Raw genomic sequence first — 21,526 nt, 5'->3', positions numbered from 1 at the left:
CTGATTGGGTTGGCCCTGTCAGCACTGGTTCTCCACTTGTAAGGTAATTCCCTTTTCTTCGTGTGTCAGTATATTTATGCCTACATCTGTAATTTTCACTCCATGCATCTGAAGAAGTGGGGCTTTTTACCCACAAAAGCTTATGCCCAAATAAATCTGTTAGTCTTTAAGGTGCCACTAGACTCCTCGTTATTTTTTTGAATTCCACTACTACCTGCGCTCTGTTTCTCTAGTACTGAGACAACCACACCTGGAATACTGTATTCAGTTGTGTGTAACTAGACTCTTTTAGTGTATGTGGCAGTAGGTGGAATGGTTTATTGTGTTGGCTGGGATGTTTAATTGAATTGGTTGTTTCTTTGTATATGGATTGGGGTGGTGGAGATAAAAGGAGAGCCCTGAAAAAGTGGCCTCTGTTTCAATTTATAGAAATGCCAACTTGTCCTCAGCATGGTGGCAAAAGGTCTGTGATACCCTTATACTCTACTAGGGAAGTCTAGATCCTTACCCACCCTAGGGACCGTGAGGGATCAGTAAGGAGCTACATGATGAGAGGGTGATGTAGGCTCATTGGTGATTGGGGTCTCTGATTCCTATTGATGAACATGGGAAGGCAGGGTGGGCTGAGGCTTTCTCATAGATCCAGGTTGCCCATATGTCTCACTAGTATTGTTTGAGATCATTCCTCAGTATGATAGGGAACTGGCTGGCCGTGACCCTGCCCTTTCTGTTCATGTTGTTCAATGCAAACTTGATGATGAATCAAATGATCACTATCCATCATTTGCTTGTGGATGAGGCCCTGACTGCTTCTATACTAAGACTGGGCTGAATGATACAGCAAGCTTTGTGTTAGCACCTCTACAGATTTTTTGTGTGTGTGTGTGTGTGCATGTGCTGAGAGATGGTTAGGAAAGAAGCTGTAATAGTCTGCAACTGATTTTAGATGAACAAAACCAATTGGTGTAGAAATTGAACAATACACACAAGTGCCCAATCTCTCCTAATACGAGAACAAGGGAATATTCAACCAATTTGAAGGGCAGTAAATTTAATATAGATAAAAGGAAACACTCTTTAATCCAGTGCATAGTAAGCCTACAGAACTCAATGCTACAATAGAACTGAGACTGAGTTTAGCAGGCTACCAAAAAAAAAATACATCCAGGATTGGGATTTATATAGTTAATGAGAACATCAGAGTTTCAATTGTGAAATTTTTTTAAACTTTATTTTTTTAGAAGGGGTAAGCCTCATGCTTAGAGGTTTATGCCAGTCTTTACCTGCTAGAGGTAACAAATGAACTGTCCTATGGATAGATTTGTTTCAAAGTTTCTTCTTGCAGGGTTTCTTGTATCTTTCTCTGAAGTATCTGGTACTAATCACTGTCAGACAGGGTACTGCACTAGATGGATCATGGGTCTGATCTCACATGACAATTCCTATGTTCCTACAACCTTCCCCCCTCAGAAACAGACTTGATAACTTTGCATTCCTGGGACAAGGTTAAAGTTGAAATAGCTGCATGACTGAATCTCAGACTGCCTCACTGACTTGAGAGTTTTCATGCAGGCTTATTCTCTTGAGTAACTTCACGCCGTAAAGGTGACTCAGGAACTCATGACAACCATGAGTTTGTCCCAGATTATTTCATTTGTACCATGTATGCATGGCATGTAGTTTGGAATCTTGTATTGGGACTATCATAGAAGTTTAGGTGGGTGGCTGAGGATTACCTTTGTTAGTCTGTCATTACCTTTGGTTTGAAGTTAGGACTCCCCTTTACCCCCTTTCCAAGCACTGATTTCAGCTGTTAAAAGTGGACCTAGGATCAGTTTTAGTTCTGTCTAAGGAGGCACTGTACAGTCTGTGGACCAGTCTTTTGAATGGCTAGCAGAACATCATAACCATCTTGTCCTTCAGTATCAGTATGGTGTATACTAAATATCCTCTCTCAATAGGTCATCCTCCCAGGTCACCTTGGTATACTGGTGACAGATGATGCATGTGGTATGGAGGTTACAGGGGCAGTCATCTTATTCTAACTACACCACATAATGTTCTATGCCATGGCTGCTGTAGAAGTGAAGAAAGATGTCAATGCAGAGGAAAAAAGCTAAGTCATATCCAGCTGAAATGATGTGGGAGGGTAGTCGTATATGAAAAATTAGTTTTTGGGGGTGAGGGGAGTGTTCAAATGTTGGCAACTGTTACAGGCACAGAGCTTATGTTCCTATGAAAAGATAAGCTAACTGCAACGGAACAGGTAAACTGGTATATCCTAACTGGAGAAGTGCATAAGTTTATTAGGTCAAAAAAAAAAAATCTTAAAAAAAAAAAAAAATTAAAAAAAAAAAAAATGTAAATCCAGTTCAAATGACTGGCATAAATAGACTGGAACAAACTATGCCAGGGAAATCAAAAGGATATTACAAAGATCCAGAGATACAAAGGTCAATAATTCTTCAAATACATTAGAAGCAAGAAGGTTACATGTGTTGCTTTCGTACTTTGCTGTGTTTAAATTCTCAATCTTGATGTTGTCTTAGCATAATTACAGGCAAAAATCTCCTTTGTTTAATACAGAAGAAAAAATATTTTACAGTTTGAAGCAGTGTTCTCCAGTGGATAGATTCTGCACATAAGCTGCACTTAAAACCTGATGACTTTGCACAGAAATGGAACCTTAACAAACTGCAGTTACATGTTTTGCTTAAAAATATCTATAGTTTATAGTTTATAATTGTGCAAAATGTTGCATGTTGCATCACATCTGCTATAATAGATTAGGCATACGCAGTGCAGTTCCACTTTCCTGCCATTCAAGAACAACTAAATTTAAGTACAGAGCGTATGCCAACATGTAAAACATAACCTTGGTCAAGAGTTTCAAAAGTGACTAGTGATTATGGGACACTGTTTTCCAAAGGCAGGTGACCAGAACTTCCTGAAAATCAGGCTCCTTCAAAGTATCTCAGGTTGAGCACCCAAAAATCACTAATCGTTTTTGAAAAGTTTTCCAAAAGAAGGTCTGAAAAACATTTTAGAGGGAAAAATTTCTTTCCCCATGCTCACCTAACTCTAATGGATTTTTCTCATACTATCTAAAACTTATCTTTTGCTGAGACTCTGGGTTAAACTGAGCTGGTATAAAAGTGCGGAACGCCTTTGAAGTTAATGAAATTGTACCCACTTACATCAACAGAAAATTTGGCCCATTATATATTATCTTAAATGAAAATATGTGGAAATTAAAACCACTTAAAGAACCCTAAGAAGAGGTTGAAATGAAAAGCTCTTCTCAACCTTAACAACAGTGTGCTTTACATGTCTATAGTGCCTTTCTTCTCAGGAACTCAAAGCGCTTTACAAATATGAATGAATTTAGCCTCACAACATCCCGTGAGGTAGGTAAGTATTATCCCCGTTTTACAGATGGGGAAACTGAGGCAGAGTTCTGAAGTGACTTGCCCAGGGTCACACATCTTGTCAGTGGCAAAATCAGGCACAGATTTCCAAGAGTCCTGAGTCCCAGTCCTCTGCTCTCTTATGTTCCCTCCCTACTACTACAAAGCAAGCAATATATGCAGCTTCTTTTCCTTCCTTGGTCTCACCATGACTACAGAGGCAGTAGAAGTGAATATATTTACTCCTGGCTGAATTCCTGCTTTCTTTAGTAGAAGCACTTTGTCTGACAGTACTAAGTGCTCATTTTTTATTTCTGCAGAGTTGTTTCTTCCAGAATGTGGTAGAGAGAGGGTTTCTTAAGTCAGGTTTCTCCATACCAGAGAGACTGTACAGGGTGCAACAGGAAGTGGAGAATCCTATTTCTTGCAGAAGACCTGCTGTTTGGCATTCTTCACACGCTGTTCCTCCTTCAGGTTCATCTGGCGTGCGTGTTTGCTGGAGATTATTTCCACATGCTCTGAGGGAAACCAGCCTCTCTCTCCATCTGAGAGTTTCACTCCTTCCATCCAGCCTGCAGGGGTGGAGGCAGACACAGAGAACATGGGACAAACTGGCTGAGATTTCCCTTTTCCCACCCCAAAAAAGCCCCATCCTAACTGAGCAAGCTAGAACAAGACACCAGCCAAAAAGAGATCCCCTTGCAACCTTCAAGCCACATGGTCTATTTGTTTAATGGTCTAATTGAGACCCCAGATAATAGGCAGGCAAGATACGTTCTGAGAAGAAAGCTTCCCTCTCCATCCCTTATATAGCCTAATGGCCCTGTCATCAAAGAGATGACTCAGTTTTCACCCTTCTCCAAGAAGATCACCGCTTGTTCCACTCACCGTCGTTGCTGTTCTGCATGACCATGATGATATCTGCTTTCTCCAGAGCCAGCTCGTCATTCTCCCGAGCTTTGTATGTCCGTATGCACTGAACCTGAGGTGAGTCTGAGAGAGAGAGGGGTGAAGAGCGTGAGCAGGCTGGAGGAGTGAGAGGGATTGCAAGTGTTGGGTACCGCATTCTCCCCAAGGAAGGAAGAACATGAGGGTTGGGCACAACACCTGAGGGATGAGGGAGACACCTTTAGGGTGAGGCCCAGCATCTGAAAAGTGGGGAGATGGAAGAGCGCTCGTGTTAGGGGTGACACCTGTGATGAGTGTCTGAAGCTGTGGAGGGGATGGGGAAGATAGAGACTGAGGGACATCGTCTGGAGATGAGGGGGGAAAAAACGAGTCAAGTTTGACATTTGTAAAATAAGTAAAGGGGAGGGTGAATGCTCCTCTTCAGATTCACTCCTACGTCCATGTTACCCTTATATCTTCCTCCTCACTGGGACACAACTCTGCCCCCTAGGCAAGTCCTCCCACCCATGCCTGCAGCGCCTGAGCAGTCTCACCAGGGTTTTCTAAGAGATCTGGTTCTCCTCGTGGTGGCGCCAGAGCGGAGATCCACCGCAGCTTCTCACTGCTGGAAAATACCAAAATACAGATGCTGGAGAGATAAGAGTGGAGCAGCCAGGGATATTGAGGGTGGGGGCGGTGTTTGTGTAGGGAGGGATTGGAGAAAAGAAGTGCCTGCCACCACCTCTTGGGGAAGTGAAAGAGAATGCTAAATGGGGAAAGTGAAGGATTAGTGAGAATCTGGGGCTAAATGAAGAAGGGAAGAGAAAGGGGTTGAAAAAATGATTTTCCCCATTTTGGGGGTTGATATCCCAGACACGGTGTTAGGAGCTTGAGATATCTGCCTGGGTAGTTGTTCAATGGGGTAACTGAGAAGAGGGTATGGAACAGGACAAGGGTACAGGACGGGGCGGAGAAAGATGGCTCAGTGGATGGGATTAAGGGGTCAAGATGACAGCGTGTTGGGATAATTGGAAAGTGTGGTGGGAGGCTTGCAACTTCATTGTAAGAGAGTGTCCTCTGGGTCTCAGAAGCAGCAGGGGATGTTGGGCATTTAGGCAGCTGAGAGAGGCACAGGGTTTTGGCAGCTGCAACCATATGTATATGTAGTGGTGTTAGGATTCAGTGGGAATAATGTCTGGCTCTTACTGTGTCTCTGTACGAAAGAGGAATTCCACTCTTTTCCCCTGGTTGTTCTTAAGGAGAAAAAGGCGGAAAAGATTTTTGTTTGCCCCGTGCAGCTTCATCTCACACTTCTCCCCACGTACATCTGAAAATGCAGCATGATCAAACACGACAAAGCGCCCACCCCTAAAGGGAAAGAGGGGGAATTAGAAAAACTGTGTTAGGTTTAAAAGTGACGTACACAGGATAAAACATTGGGGTTTGGGCTCTTTCTTGCTGCTTTGATAGGTCAAGAAGGTTTAAAAGGGGTGTGTGTGTGGGGGGGGGGAGTTCCACCTTAAACATATAAAGTCTCATCTTCTCTGCCTTTGCTAGAGGTCTTCTTGGAGGACCAGAGAATTGGAACAGGATTTTTCTTAGCCCTCAATGGAAGGGACAGGATTGTTTGAATCTGTCTCAGACCATTTTTCTCACAAGTGTTCATCAGATGCTGGTTAAATATTTTACAACTTTAAAAAAAAAGAGTCTGGACTAAAGAATCCCTTTCCCTCAACTACTCAGGTTTCAAGTTCTTGTCATGCCATATTCCCACTGGTTCTCTGGTCATCCATACAGTCCTTAAGCTAAAACAGGCTGAGGGAGAAATGCGTTAGCCTTGAACAAAACTAGACTGAACTAAGTTATGCTGTGAAGTATAAAGGGGGTTAGGTGCAAAGGGGAGGAAGATACATAGAACGACATAAGAATGCTATAATTAAGAGTTTGGAAGTGAAGGTACTGCATGATGAAGCTTGCAGGCTGTTCATGAGATGTGAGAGTGCTAAACTGAGCAGTCTAGCCAATAAAGGTTGCCATCTGCTGGCTGGAATCTGAGGGGGAAGGGACGCTGCCTCACCAACATCCCCACCCCTTTCTGGACCCGCGATTATAGAGGTCAGTGAGAGGTGCAGTCTGGGAGACTCACTCCCTGGGCCGGGACAGGAGCAGGCAGTCATTGAAGAGGTGCAGGTATATGGGGCGGGTGGTGACTTTCCACTTGGGGCTCAGAGTGTTGTAGTCCAACGTCATCAGCTCACCACACTTCACCAGCCGCCTAGACTGCGAGACCAGTGGGAATATCTGTGAGACAGGGAAGAATGCCATGATCAGATACCCATGGAAGTTGGTGCATTAGGGCTGGAACCCCTTGTTGAAGGCAGAAGGTGAGGTTGCTCTCATAGCCCCTGTTGTAGGTGGGCAAGTTGTGACCTGAATCCGCTTCTTCCAGCTCCAGGATGAGGTAGATGAATTGGGTAGATTCAAAACTTGTCATCCCTGGCATAATGCAGGGGAGTAGACACCAGAATCAGCTCTTGCTCCCCTCCTTGTACAGGGGTGAGGTGCTGGGCTGATGTACAAGGGGGGTCAGGTTACTGAGCAACCCGAGGGGAGTGTCTCACCTTGTACTGCAACTCTATTTTCTGTGTGCTCCGTATTAGTTCACCAGTGCTCCTCAGGTATTGGAAAATACAGGGTGGGGTGGGACACGGCAGACTGACTGTGCAGTGATGAGTTAGTGGTGTTGGGTCAGGGTAGTAGGTAGGACTAAAGTAGAAATCGGAGCGGGTGGGTTCTCACCTTGCACTCAAAATCAATCTTTTGTCTTAGGTAGATCAACTCCTCAGTGCTCTTCATGCGCTGGACATTTTCGTTGCAGTCCTTTATGAGCTGCAGAGGGGAAGGAGGAAGAGGTTGTTGGGAGCGGATAGAGTAGATGTAGATGGCACAACCCTCAGGGTTCTTTCTCCCAGAACCTTATTTTCCAAAGAGCGGATGGATGCTGTGCTTTCTCGGCCAAACAGTTTTACTCACTGTGGAGGTTTAGTCCCTGATATTGAGTTCTGCTCTGAGCGAGGAGTGCTGTCATCATGTCTCAGTTACTGCAACCTCCTTATGTCTGGTTTTGACAAATCCAGTCTTGTCCTGCTCAGAGCTGTTAAGGATGTTGCTGCAAAGAGCACTCTCCTCGCCTGTTGCTTTGACCATGACACCCCTCACTCTGCCTCGCTGTACTGGCTCTCCCTTCTGTAGCACATCAGACCTAAGGTACTTGTCTTCCACATTAAAAGCCTTTCACAGCCTCTCCCCACCCTAGCTAGCATCATGATACTACCTATCATTCAGTATCAAAGGGTCAACTCCTGCCTCCGATTGGCTGTCCGCCTCCACTACCCACTTGTTAAATTTTCAAACAAACACCTTTAGGCTTGGGTGGCACTCCTGTAAACATTTGCAGAACTAGTTCATTATCCACCTTCAAGTCCCTCCTTTGCTGGTGATGCCTACAAGAAACTCAACAATGGTTAGGCTGCTGGAATATTAAGATCACAGCCTAGCATGCTATTGTTTCCTTGTGCTCCCATCTGTTGTCTCTTGTCTTATACTTCGTTCCAGCCCCAAATAGCTTAGAGTATGTCTATTTGTCCTGTGTTTGCACAGCACCTGGCCCAAAGGGCTACTGGGTGCTACAATAATACCAGGATCTCTGGGGAGCAGTAGATGCATCAAAATACTGTTGCCTGTTGGGAATTGGGGCAAGTCACTGGTCATTTGGGAGCAATACTTACTACAGGCAGTATCTCAAGCATACAGGAAGCTGGGGGTTTATTAGATAATACTTAACCACAGACTCCACCTTTGCATGGTCCTGACCCACCTCCTGCTCCACTAAATCTGTTCCCTATCCCCACACGAGGAGGATGTTCTTTAGCCTTAAATATAGAGCTGTCTAATGTGGTTGAAACCCAGCAGCTGCTAATAGTGCATGGCAAGGTGGATTTACAGAAGAAGGGAGCAACACTCTAATGGGCAGGACTAGCTCAAGTACAATCTAGGACCCACTTTGCTGCAAGGTTTAGGATTCAGTGTGTGACATTCTTGCCCGCACCCAACAGTCCCAAATTCCTATGCTCTATAGCTGCTCTGCTGTGGGAGACTCAGTTCTATGAGACTTGAGCAGGGGTGAGATTGGATAGGAGGGCATGCACACCATGTCCAAAAAATAATCTGAGCGGTTGCAGGGGTGGAGAATACCTGCAACGATGGGGGTGGCATCACGATTCCTCAAGGAACTCAAATTATTGCCCTGTTTATCTTAGTGCATAGTGACCAACCAAGAATGGTATCCCATTGTGCCAGGCACGGTACCAACACAAAGTAGTAAACAGTCCTGCCCCCGAGAGCTTCAGTCTAAATAGACACAGGGTAGGGGAAAGGGATACAGCATACAGATTGATGATTGTGCAAGTGGTATGTGAGTGTCATGATATGGGGGGGAGGAGAGCGGGCGCGGTGGGACAGATATGGTAGTTTCTTGCAATATCCTTGAAAAACCTTATTGAATGAAGTAGCTTTGGAGTTTGTTGCATTAAAGATGCAAAGTTTATGTATTATTGTAGAATTGTATGTAACTTTTCTAGGGGGAAGATGTGACCCCCATAAACCCTGAGAAGTGTTATAAGCTTCAAAGCTTTAAACAATATGCCAGACAAGAAGGAACCTTTGGGACAAACAAAGTTGAGTGGGTTTTCTAGGAAATACTTGGGAGGAGGTAAATGCAAATTCCCACCTCTGGACCCAACCTTCTGCCATAAGGAGAAACGCATTGTCTGCTGATTACCTATTCTTGGAATAGGCAGATCAAAACTCCAAGCTGCAAAAAGGAGGGACTTATAGTTCAGAACAAGCTCCCTCGTGAATTTAACAGTTATTAACTTGTAACCACAGGAAGACCCCTTGGTGGGGTTTGAAGGACTGATCAGCCCCAGTTGAAGTTGGCAGGGGGAAGTGGGGGGAAAGCTCTGGTAAGCTTTTTACAATGTGGGGTATGTTCCTTTAGTGTTTTTAACGTTTTCTCTGTAATGCTTTCACCTTAAGAAATGTGCTTGTTTAGAAAGGACTGTGTGGTAGCTTGTAACTGTGGGCAATTAGGCTGTTTATAGCCTCTGAAGAGAAAGCAAAGCAGGCCTGCTGAGGCAGTCTGACTTGCAGGGGAACTCATTACAGGCAGGGAACTGTGCAGCCCAGCAAAACCATGGTCAGGAGGGAGTGAGCCGTGGGTCTCTACCTGAGAGACCTGATGGCTGGGGAGCTGGAAGCCTGAGTGGGTGCCCTGGCTGGAACCACAAGGGGGAAATACAGGTGCAATTGCCCAGAACTGTGATGGAGGTTTCTGTTTAAACCCATTGAGTTAAATGAAAGACAAAGGGAATGAACAGCCAATCAGCACATGAGAGAGAATGCCTAGAGTGAAAACTAAAGAAAGTAGTGTGACATCATCAGTGCCCAACAGCCCCTGCTCTTGCCCTTGGCTCCCTGCTTACACTTCAAGAGCATGTGGCACTAGCACATGAGAAGTAAGATCATGTGAGCATTTCAGTCTGATCCTGATGGGAGTCCCATGCTGTGGGAGTCCCTGCAGCTGTTTGGTTCACTGCCTAAAGCAGCACTGGCAGGTTGGTAATAACACTGCTAGTGGAGAATGGGCTGGTGCTCCTTACCTTCTCCAGTGCATCATAAGCCTGTGTGGCCTGCACTTCTTCATCCGACTCGGGCGGGGTTCTCTTCAATATATTCTGCAGAACAACCGCAAAAAGTGTCTCAGAACGGAGGCTGAGAGAATGGACTCCCAAGGACAAAAGAGATGGGCATGTGGATATGGGGGAGGCAGGTGTAGGGAGACAACAGGATGAGCAGTGGCAAGGGAGAAATGGGCAGAGGGCCAGGACAGGAGGGGAGCGTGAGGGGATCAGGATAACCAGCGAGCACAGGAATCTGCATGCAGCTCCTGTCTTTGCAAGTGTACTACTAGACTCGAATATCACATGCAATAACTTCTGTAGGGGGGAAATGAACACTAGTCATGGCACAAAACAGCCTAGGTACAACAACATGGTTCTTATTTGTTCAATACTTCTTTCTGTCTGTCCAACAGTAAGGCACATTGAGCACATTACATTGGCTCCTGTTTGCTTCCAAGTGCAGTTCAAGGTATTTTTAAAGTTTGGGGGTGGGGGGGGAGGGATAGCTCAGTGGTTTGAGCATTGGCCTGCTAAACCCAGGGTTGTGCGTTCAATCCTTGAGGGGGCCATTTAGGAATCTGGGGCAAAAATCTGTCTGGGGATTGGTCCTGCTTTGAGCAGGGGGTTGGACTAGATGACCTCCTGAGGTCCCTTCCAACCCTGATATTCTATGATTCTAGGATTAAAAACTCCTAAACTCTAGAAGGGGAGCCTGTAAGCATCTATAACATAGCCAGCATTGGTGTCAGAGCAACTATCAAAGATTATCACAACCATGCTATGCAGGCCATTGAACAGGCAAACTTCTCTCCTGTTCCCCTCAGCTCCTGTTTCTTTCCCTGTCTGGCCTTGGACAGGATTCCTGTGCAGTGACCTGTGTCTGAGGGCTTGTCTATACTTACGCGCTGGTTCGGCGGCAGGCAATCGAACTTCTGGGTTCGATTTATCGCGTCTTGTCTGGACGCGATAAATCGAACCCAGAAGTGCTCGCCGTCGACTCCGGTAATCCTGCTCGGCGCGAGGAGTACGCGGAGTCGATGGGGGAGCCTGCCTGCCGCGTCTGGACCGCGGTAAGTTCGAACTAAGGTACGTCGACTTCAGCTACGTTATTCACGTAGCTGAAGTTGCGTACCTTAGTTCGAATTGGGGGGTTAGTGTAGACCAGGCCTTAGTGTGCTGTGAGGGAGGAGTTGATAATATGGGCCGGGGACTGTGGGTCCTCCGACCACAGCGCTGTTTACCTGTAGGAGGAGTTTGAGTCGGGTGATGCGTTGGAAGGGGAGAATGAGGAAGGATTTGAGGGAGAGGCGCTGGCACACAGTGGCACTTTCCAGTTTCTCCAGGACTTGCTGGAACTTTGCATTCCTGGTCCTGCCAGAGAGAGAGAGAGAAATCTAGGAGTTGTACAGAATAACAAAGTGATGGTGCCTTCCACAAGGGGAGGGGCAGGATCACAGTCTGATACGACCAAGCAGCAGAGCCCCCATTACCTTGGAACTGGCTCTTTCCCTGGGGGAGAAACAATCTCTCTCTCTCAATGGAGTTGAACCCTTCTGCTGGGGAAGAGGTAGAGTGCAGGCTGGCCCTTTGGGAACTGGGTCTCTCAGCAGGGTAGCAGTGAGAAAGTAATATTGAGGTAGCATCATAGGGACCTACTTCCTTCATCAGATGAACGGCCATATTGGGTCAGACCAGTGGTCCAACAGGCCCGGTATCCTGTCTCTGGCAGTGGCCCGTACAAGAGCTGTAGGGTGTGTATACAGAATAGGGCAGCTGGAGTGATCCACCCCGTCTTCCCCTCCTGGCTTCTGGTGGTCAGAGGTTTAGGTTGCTCCAAGCATGGAGTTACATCCCTGACCATCTTGGCTAATACCACTTGATGGATCTGTCCTCCATGAACTTTTCTAATTCTTTTTTAAACCCAGTTATTCTTTTGGCCCTCACAACATGCCATGGCAATGAGTTCCACAGGTTAGCTGTGTGTGGTGTGTAAAAGTACTTTCTCTTGTTTATATTAAATTTGCTGACCATTAATTTCATCAGCTGATCCCTAGTTGTTATATTGTGGAAAAGGGTAAATAACATTTCTCTATTCACTTTTCCCACACCATTCATGATTTTACAGACTTATCATATCCCCCTTATACTTCTCTTTTCTAAACTGATCAGCCCTAATCTGTTTAGTCTCTCTTTGTATGGAAGCTGTTCCATACCCTTAATAATCTTTGTTGTCCTTCTCTGAACCTTTTTCACTTCCACTATATCCTTTTTGAGATGGGGTGACCAGAACTGAACTCAGTATTGAAGGTGTGGGTGAACCATAGATGTATATAGTGGCATTATGAGATTGTCTTGTTTTCTCTTCCTTTCTTAATAGTTCCTAACATTGTCAGCCGTTTTGACTGCTGCTGCACACTGAGCTGAAGTTTTCAGAGAGCTATCCATGGTGAGTCCAAAAATCGATCTTGAGTGGTAACAGCAAATTTAGAACCCATCATTATATATGTGTAGTTGGGATAATATGTTCCGTTGTGAATTACTTTGCACTTGTCAATGTTGAATGTCATCTGCCATTTTGTTGCCCAGTCACCCAGTTTGGTGAGCTCCCTTGGAAACTCTTCCCAGTCAGCTTTGGACTTAACTATCTTGAACAATTTTGTATCATCTGCAAACTTTACCACTTCCTTGTTCACTCCCTTTTCCAGTGGGCAAGAGAAGCTGTTCCCTGGTGAGACAGAGCCCTTTGGAACAGGGAGACTCCTCCCTACAGAGGGAATAGCCACATTCCAATTTCCCCCTCAACGGGTTAGGGCACTTCCCTAGAGGCAGAGGCAATGCCTGTGTGCTCCTCCCACCTCCTTTCCCTAGAGCACAGGCAGCATCCTGGAGGCCCTCTCTGTTTGGAATTGAGACTTCCCTGGTGGGCGGAAGGGAGGGATCAGTACCAAGGCAGCCTCCCTCAGTATTAGGTGGCAGTGAGAGGGAGTACAAGGGATGGCTCCGTTAGGTGGTGCCCTTCCCTAGGAGAAGAAGGGAGGCAGTATGTGTGCAGCTTCTGTGAGGACTGGGTTCTTGTATGGACATAGCAGTGGGAGAGTTGTTACTAAGGCAGCTTCATTCCGTGTTGGGGTCCCTCCCAATAAAGGGTCAGTATCGAAGTGACCTACAGCTCTGATTTGTTCTCTCCTGCAGGGGGTGTTGTGGCACTGGGGCATTAGCTGCTCCACTCTACCCTCCACAGCCAATCTGAACTGAATCATCCAGCCAGTCGTATCTGCCTCCTCCAGTAGGATGGGGTGGCATGAACCTGCAATTACTTGTTTCTGCCTTCTCCAACAAGGGGCTCTGATACTTGGTAGAATCAAATGCTGATTAGTCTTTCCCTTCCCATGGCTGTTAAACCAGAGGAGCCTGGAGCTTCCCAGCCCTGCCCTCCCAATGGATGGTTTCTGTAACACTGATGGAAGCCTCCGACCGCTCTCATACACCCACGCTTGTAGACGGGGCATGACTACCTGGGGGGCAACCTGCAACTGCTTAGCTCTATCCTGGCTGATAAAGGGCACTTATGAGGTGCGGCAAGGAGAGCAGAGGGTGAGACGGGAACAAAGCAGTATTCTTACACTAGCTTCTGGAAAATCTGCTCCTGGTAGGTCTGATTTGTCACGTATGGTAGATACACCTTGCGGAATGCAGGGGCATGTCTCAGAGCCACGTCACACACGTTGAAGTTGAACATGTTCTCCTCAAACTTCTCCTCCAGCTCGAAGAGGAAACTGTAATGCCCCATATGTCGCCATAAAAGGAGAGAAACACTGTTACTAATGTGCTGTGGTTACTGTTATTATTTATTATTTGCATTACCATAGCACCTAGGAACCACAGTCATAGGCCAGGACCCCATGGTGCTCAACGTTGTACAAACACAGAACAAAAAGATGGTGCCTACCTCAAGGAGCTAAAACTCTGACTATAAGACAAGAGACAGCAGATGGATACAGACAGACTGGAGAGTACAAGCAAAGTGAAAAGGTCCTTTTGTCTCTATCAGTCACCTGTCTCCTTCCCTTGCTGTGCTACATGTAAGGCCCATATACTAATCACAAGGTTCCTCTCCACTTTGGGGGGATAGCAGAGGTTTGGTGGTGGTGGTTTGGTTTCCAGTGTGAAAGAAAGCTGAGGAATACCAAAATACATCATCATTAAGGCAAAAGGGATTTCAGCTGCTGTGAAGTCCAGTTTACTGCTGCTTAAGGCACAGTCACAAGGATCTGAGAGTTTAAAACAAAAACAACCCAGCCCTGTAGTGGAAATGGAAAAAGTGGTAGAGAACCAAAGGACATGCAATCAGTCAAGCCTTACAGGAGAAAAATAAAGGCTCTGGGATACAGAATGTACACCAACCAAAATGTCTGGCATGTGGTGGCACTGGTTCTGGTTCAGGCTTATGGCTGGTGCTGGATTGAGCCAGGTTGAGATCTGCCAGATAGTGGCTCTAGTTTTCTTAAATTGGGTCAGGTGGATGATGGGTTCTGGGTTATGTCTGCTTGGTGCTAGATTTGGGCCAAAGTCTCCTTCCTGGTAATTCTCGTTTGGTTCAGGCCAGGTTTGGTGGGGCCTGTGGTCTTGTTGGTGGCATTTTAGATTCTTTGTTCTCCTGCTATTTTCTGTTTGTACAAATGTGCCACCATTTCTAAATGCACCACACTGAATGAACAAGACTACCTGACTTACTCTCTCTCACACAAAGAAGGAAAGAGGTTTGTTCCAAGGTAGGGTAGATGTTCCTCTGAAGAAGGGATGTGTGTCCCAGGACTGAATGGACACGTGGAGTAGGGGTGAGAGGGCTATTGACTGGTCTGATCTTTGTTTTCCATCCTTGTGAAGTGCAGATACAGCCCAGACGCTGGTGGTCTCTGAAGTGAAGGACCTGGACTCACCTGGCACTGACATCACGCACTTCCTGCAGGCGGGAGAAAAGCCACTTGCGCTCCTGATTGGTGAGGAGTGCCTGGAGTTCTGATGAGCGCTGGAAGTGATCCACTGCCACATTTAAACTGCGCAAGTATGAGGCCTCTGACATGATCAACTCGAACTTGGCCTGTAGAGGAAGGGACATAGTGTCAACGTAGCAGGCATGTCTGTGAGGGATGTAAACGAGGTGGCACTGAAGGACAATGAAGGGGCAAAGGTCAGGAACCTTCCTGGCTTCCAGTGTAGGTGGTGTGTAGCTGCTGCTTCCTAATGGAAAAAAAAGCCAAGCTCTCTCTAACCAGGTAATATAAAGAGATGGTGCTTTAATGATGGTGAGAGGTCTGGGGCTAGGCAGGCTGGCAGAGATAGATGGGGACATCAGTCTATTCCAGTGGTTCTCAAACTTCTGTATTGGTGACTCCTTTCACACAGCAAGCTGCTGAGTGTGATCCCCCTTATAAATTAAAAACACTTTTAAAAAATATTTGACACTATTATAAATGCTGGAGGTGAAGCGGGGGTTGGTGGTGGAGGCTGACAGCTGGCGACCCCCCCATGCAATAATCTCATGACCCCCCCGGAGAGGTCACAACCCCCAGTTTGAGAACCCCATGTCTATTCTTTCTTCATCTGTCCATTTGTTGGGATGGAAGGACAAGCTTATGGTGCGATTTGAAGCTATTCATCAACTTTGACTTGGAACTGTAGTATCTATTTTTTGCCCCTTTTTTTTTTGTTTGTTTGTTTTACAGAAATAATCACAACACCTCCTGTGTCCTATTCTTTCTCCAGAGATTCATCCTTCCTGGACTTCTCTTTATTTAGCACCCCGCCCCCCCCTCCATTGCCATTTCTCACAAGTTGTCTGATCTCCTCAGTTCTACCTTTTATTTCTCCATCAGGGTCCTCAAATTTCCCCCAAGTCCTCATTTTCTCCTCCTTCCCTAGATCCTCTTGCCCCACTGCTTCCACTTCAGTTCATCTTGATTCCCCTTGTCCTTCCCACCCCATTTCTCTGAATCTGCGTGCTCCGTGTCCTCCAGTTCCCTCACAGCCTCTTTCGCACACAATGGCCAACTTTTGATCCTTGCATTCTTTTTCAGAGGAATTATAGTCCAGGCCTTGATTAATGTAGTCTTTTAGGGTCCTCCAGCTTCTTCCACTCTTGGTCTATTTTAGTAGCAGGGGACTGGACTCAGGAGGTCCCTTCCAGGCTTATGTCCCTAATGCTTCCTCCTATTGTACCTTGCTCCACACGGCTTCTTAATTCCTCCAAATTTGCTTTCATAACATGTACTGCTGGGATCCATAACTGCATTCCTTACCCTTGCATGCCTTTCCCTTACTATGCTGGGTTCAATTCACTCATAATCACAGGTACCAAGCTTCCCTTTAACCTGGATACACATTGCTGATAATTTCTCTTCCTCTTCACCCATCTGCATTCCTGTATCATGCATTCATGCTCTCTGATTTGTCCATCCATCTATGCTGTCCCACCTGGCCAATCCCCATCCCTCTGCCTATAGCATCCATCCATTACCTCCTGCAGTTTCTGATCATCTCGGGACATGTTCAGCAGCATTCTGCTTCCTCGGATCATGGGGATGTCCTGCCAGAGGGACGCGTTGGACGAGACTGACAGTCGTTGAAGATACGAGTCCTGCGAAGACAGCACTTTCCTCCGTAACCTTGGGGAGCTTGGAGAGCTCAGTTCGAAGTCCTCTGCCAAAGAATCCACTCTCTTCTGGCTCTGGATTGCCTTGTTCAGAGCCACATCGCTGTATTCCTGATAGAGTAACCTTGCTGTGGAGAGAGGCCAGCAATTCAGATTCATTCGAAAGCAGTGACTACTGAACTCCCTGTGTGGAGAGGGCTCCATTACGGTTTCAATACTATCAGTCTAAGACAAATGGACATGTCAGAGCCTATAGTGTTTATAATGCACCTATCACCAGCATAGCTCTCCACATCTCTAATCACTTTGCATGCTGATGGTTACATGGCCCTCTCTATACTCTCTCGCTGATACTCCCACCTAATTTCACTGTAGCAGCTCTCCACAGGGGGGATAATGGCTGGGGTTTTCTAGAGCTCTTAGATGAGAGGTACTTACAGGAGTTGATCAGTTTGGAGTGTCGGCGCTTGAAATTATCCAGTGTGTCTGCAGATTTCTTCTCCCTGTCCGGGGAGAGGAGAAGGTTTGGGGAGCAAGGAGACAGGAGAAAATAAGAACTGCTGAACTGGATGTAGCTTATCCAGATCTCAGTAATTAATCTGGAACAGCTGGGACTTCTCTCTCCATCAAGTTCAAAGTCTGCATTCCTTATTTCTACTGCAAAGGACCGTTGTCAGGATGATGGATATTCAGAAGTAAAGGGACACGAATTCCCCTCTTGCCCCTTGGGGAAGGGGATCCCATTGCATGGGCAGCCTGGGATGAAGCTTAGGCATTATCTCAGAGAGCATTTTGCTCTGTTGTCTGTCTCTTGGGTTGCTAAGGAATCACTGGAAAGTTCTGGGCCTCTGTACCTCAGGTGGAAGGGATTAGAAGCAAATGGGAGACTCACCGAAGTATAACTGTGTCTAAGCTGGTTGGCTGGTCCTTGTGTGCTCCCTCCTCTGAAAGGACAAGAGAAGTTATCCCATTTTCTGCCAATAAGACAGCAAGCACTCGTGAGAGAGATTCCAAGTAGCCAACTGTAAGGACATGATGCAATGCGGAAATCACATCCTAAACCCTATGTAGAGGCGGTAGCCTGGGACTGGGACCAGTGCCCTCCTGAGGTTTTTTTTCGGGCTTTACAGCTTCATGGCTTTAACAATACTTGGCACTTACTTAACACTTCGTACCCATCATTTAGACAATAATTCTTGTCTTTCATACACACATCTTTCCAAGCCACCAAATGGGAAGAGGCCTGCATTTTCAAAAGTGACAAGGACTTTGGTGCCCAATTTGACGTGCCTGAAAGAGGCCTGATTTTCAGGGTGTGGGTGGCTTGCTCAGCATTTTCTAGAAATCGGGGGCCCTTTAAAGTGCCTCAAGTTGGGCACCCACCACCTGAGGCACCCAAAGTCATTTCTGAAAATCTGAGCCTTATTCTTGGAGATGTTCAGACCCCAAAGCTCCGATTTACTTCACAGTTGTAAGTACTCAACACCTCTGAAAATCACCCTATACATATGTGTTGGGAGCACTGTGGTCTAGTAAATTAGGCATGGGACTAGATGTCAGAGCTGGGTTCGTTGTGATTCTGATACTGACACTAAGTCACTGGTGACCTTTGGGAAGTCACTCTCTCTTTCTCTGAAGCAGGGTTCCGTTTGTAGAATGGGGGAAATATTTACCTCCTTTGATGGAGGGTGTTGGGAGAGGCCTAACTAAAGCTGAGGAAAGAACTATATATGTGGCAAAGGATTATTAAGACCAGCTGGTGGCAGGGATGAGAACAGAGCCCAGGAAGGGGACCACTATTATCACTAACTTCTTCCACTTTGGGGCCAAAAATGTATAAGTGCAATATTTTGAACCAAAGTGGCTTCAATGTAAAAACACTTCCAGTATCCCAAAATGCCAATATTTATGCAGTGTGAAAAAACATAAAAGGAGTCGAGGCAAAAATATGCCAAAAGTGTCACTAATTTCATCCAGCTCAATATCTGTATTGATAAAGGGCATAGAGATCTCATCCTCCCACGTACACACTAAGTACAATATTGGCTAGGTGCATTGTGGGGGATTTATGCCTTTGTCTAAAGAATTCATCATTGGCTTCCACCAAAGACAGGACACTGGATCTGATAGATTAGCATTCTGATGCAGTAACTGGTTTCTCTTCAAATCGTATAAATATTTCTCCAAGGGTAGCATGGGATCAGAATGGGACCTGAAGGTTTCTGAATCAAACTGAACAGCTCTCAAGTCTGGCACTAAAGAGGTGGCACCAAATAGGCCAGGAGATCCAAAATCTCACTGGCCTTATATCTATCTCACTGTCATTCTTTAAGTGTGCGCACTTTTTTGTTATTGCTTGAAAGTTGGCTATCACTTCATCTGCAGACATGGAACAGCCTTGGGGTGGCAGCAGAGGCCTCTACCCTTCAAAGGCGAATCGCTTACTGTGAAAAGATTAGTACTAGTGGGACCACTGCATGGCTGAGGAAAAGGACTAGAACTCTGAATAAGGACAGAGTGCTCCTACACAGCATTTTGGAGTGAGCCTCCAAGCCCAGGTCAGCAGACATGAGCAGGAGCACTGCTAGCCTGTGCTCTAAAAATAGCTGTGTAGACAGAGCTTTAAAGTTATGGGGTGGGCTCTGAAGCCCACCCTATCTCCCTAAGCTTCAGCACCCGGGCTCCAGCCCAAGCCACAACTTCAGAGCAATCTATACAGCTATTTTTAGAGCCCTAGCGTGAGCCCTGTTAACCCAAGTCTGTTGGCCAGCGCTGGGAAGCTTGCTCCAAAATGCTGTGTAGCCCATGGGGGCTCAGTGGGTAGGCAAGGCAGGAGAGAAGGGAGGCTGGAGGAGCAGGCGGGGAAGGTGGTGAGAAGAGATGCTGGGCAAGTAGTTGAGGAGGGACTAATATAGTGAAATGGGAGCTGGGTGTGCTGTTGGTAGCTGTTATTAGTATTGGTCAGTCTGGAGAATGGTGATTGGGATAGCGGTCCAAAGCAGGCAAACAGGCAGGCCTCACTTGATGTAATAGCTTTTTTTATCTCTGGAAACCCCAATAATACAGCTCAATTTTAGTGACAAGGGGGTATATTTCCACAGGGCAGGACTGAGGGGCATTAGCAGAGCTATGAGGGGAGCCCGGGACTGGAATAGCAAGGGGACTGCAGGGCAGGATAGAGGGGCTTTGGCAAAGCTGTGTGTGGATAGTTTTGGAAGTGGGTCTCTAGCTATTCTCTGGCTATAGCTATTTTCACTCCCTCACTCCTCCATCATTTGCTTTATGCTGAGATTTGGTATCTTAGGAGGAGAGGGGTCTCACCTTGTAAATTGTCTGACAGTACTGACATCTTCCTCAGGCCCTGCCGGTGCCAGTCTTTGCTTTTTGCTCGGCGTTTGATTGCGTTCTCCTGACTCCCTGAATTGAGTCCCAGCTCCTTCATGTCCACCCTGATGACTTTATCTGGCCAACTTGATGCCTTCTCCAAGGGTGCATGTTTGACGGCCACCTCTTTCACCTGGGCCGCAAGGTGAAGCAGTTCTCCCTGCCCTTCCATCTTTTGCTTGCATGTCCTAGCGCCCTCTGCTTTCTCTATCATCACTGCAGGGGCTGTTGTGTTCCTCGTATCCACGCTGGTGGGGCCTGCCTGTGCCTGGTTCCACTGGGGCTCCTCGAAGACTGCATCCTGTCGGTATAGTGTTCTAATGGCTGGTGGCGATGGAGGGCTGAACTGCAGGAAGTGGATTGGGTTGGAGAAAGCTAGTAGTGGGGGTGGCTGTGCTGAATTTCTACTCTGAGAGTCTGTGGATGTTCCCCACCCTCCCAGGGAGGGCCTGGAGGTGTAGTCAGGTGTGGACTTTCCACAGTGTGTAGCCAGGTGCTGACCCATTGCTTTAGGGCTTCTGTCAGAGTGGCCCATGGGTGCCTCATTCTCCAAAGTGGGAAAATCTGAGCTCTCGGCCAATGAAGTGGCCCCTGAGTCACTGGTGTCCACCACGTCTGGTGTAGGTGAGATGACAGGATCCCACTGGGCACCAGACACTCCCTCATGGGTCATCTGCATTAGGAGGGGGTTCTCTTCTCCATCTTCCACAGCAGGGGCAGGGACCAGAGTGTGAGCAAGGCTGTCGGCATCAGGCACAGAGGCTGGAGCCTGGGCAGGGCAGCTGGAATTGGGGGCAGTGGCCAGTAACTGACTAGAATCTGATACACAGTTTAGAGGTGGAGTGGAGTTAGATACAGGAGGCAGAGGCTTGTCAATATCAGATGCAGGGGCTGAAGGCTGGTTGGAGTCAGGCACAAGGGACTGAGACTGGAGAAGCTGGTAGGCATCAGCCAGAAGAGCCAGGGGCGAGCCAGGTGCAGAAGCTGGAGGCTCGGTGGCATCAGGCACAGGAACCAGGGGCGAGCCAGGAGCCAGAGGGGGGGCGAGCTGATCGGCATCTGGTGCAGGAGTCAGAGGCGAGCTGGGTGCAGGAGCCAGAGGGGGGGTGAGCTGATCGGCATCTGGTGCAGGAGTCAGAGGCGAGCTGGGTGCAGGAGCCAGAGGGTGGGTGAGCTGGTCGGCATCTGGTACAGGAGTCAGAGGATGGCCGAGCTGTATGGCATCAGGTGCAGGAGCCAGGGGCGAGCTGGGCAAAGGTACTGAAGAGTGGGCAAGCTGGCTGACATCCGGCACAAGGGCTGGGGGCGAGTCGGGCGCAGGAGCTGGAGGGTGGACGAGCTGGTCAGCATCAGGCACAGGTGCCAAGGGCGAGCTGGGAACAGGAGCCAGAGGGTGGGCGAGTTGGGTGGTATCAGGTGCAGGAACCAGGGGTGAGCCGGGCGCAGGAGACAGA

At 47.1% G+C, this 21,526-nt stretch overlaps 1 protein-coding gene across 1 annotated transcript in view; it reads right to left on the bottom strand.

Annotated features, from left to right (window-relative positions):
- Positions 1–3,824: 3,824 nt before the first annotated feature.
- LOC112116686 (rho guanine nucleotide exchange factor 5-like) overlaps positions 3,825–21,526 on the bottom strand; it is a 19,948-nt gene continuing 2,246 nt past the window's right edge. Inside the window, exons 2-15 of the mRNA XM_029911664.1 lie at positions 20,010–21,445; positions 17,581–17,632; positions 17,127–17,191; positions 16,554–16,816; positions 14,977–15,137; positions 13,660–13,812; positions 11,278–11,407; positions 10,016–10,090; positions 7,095–7,184; positions 6,442–6,596; positions 5,502–5,663; positions 4,850–4,920; positions 4,296–4,400; positions 3,825–3,979 (exon numbers count right to left, since the gene is read on the bottom strand). Of these exons, the coding sequence (XP_029767524.1) occupies positions 3,825–3,979; positions 4,296–4,400; positions 4,850–4,920; positions 5,502–5,663; positions 6,442–6,596; positions 7,095–7,184; positions 10,016–10,090; positions 11,278–11,407; positions 13,660–13,812; positions 14,977–15,137; positions 16,554–16,816; positions 17,127–17,191; positions 17,581–17,632; positions 20,010–21,445 (3,073 nt within the window). The remainder of the gene's footprint in view (positions 3,980–4,295; positions 4,401–4,849; positions 4,921–5,501; positions 5,664–6,441; positions 6,597–7,094; positions 7,185–10,015; positions 10,091–11,277; positions 11,408–13,659; positions 13,813–14,976; positions 15,138–16,553; positions 16,817–17,126; positions 17,192–17,580; positions 17,633–20,009; positions 21,446–21,526) is intronic.

The sequence above is a fragment of the Terrapene carolina genome, unplaced genomic scaffold (genome assembly GCF_002925995.2).
Source record: "Terrapene carolina triunguis isolate 2854851 unplaced genomic scaffold, T_m_triunguis-2.0 Scaffold112, whole genome shotgun sequence".
In the NCBI taxonomy this organism is placed as follows: domain Eukaryota; kingdom Metazoa; phylum Chordata; order Testudines; family Emydidae; genus Terrapene; species Terrapene triunguis.
This window is presented reverse-complemented; position numbering and strand designations above follow the sequence as displayed.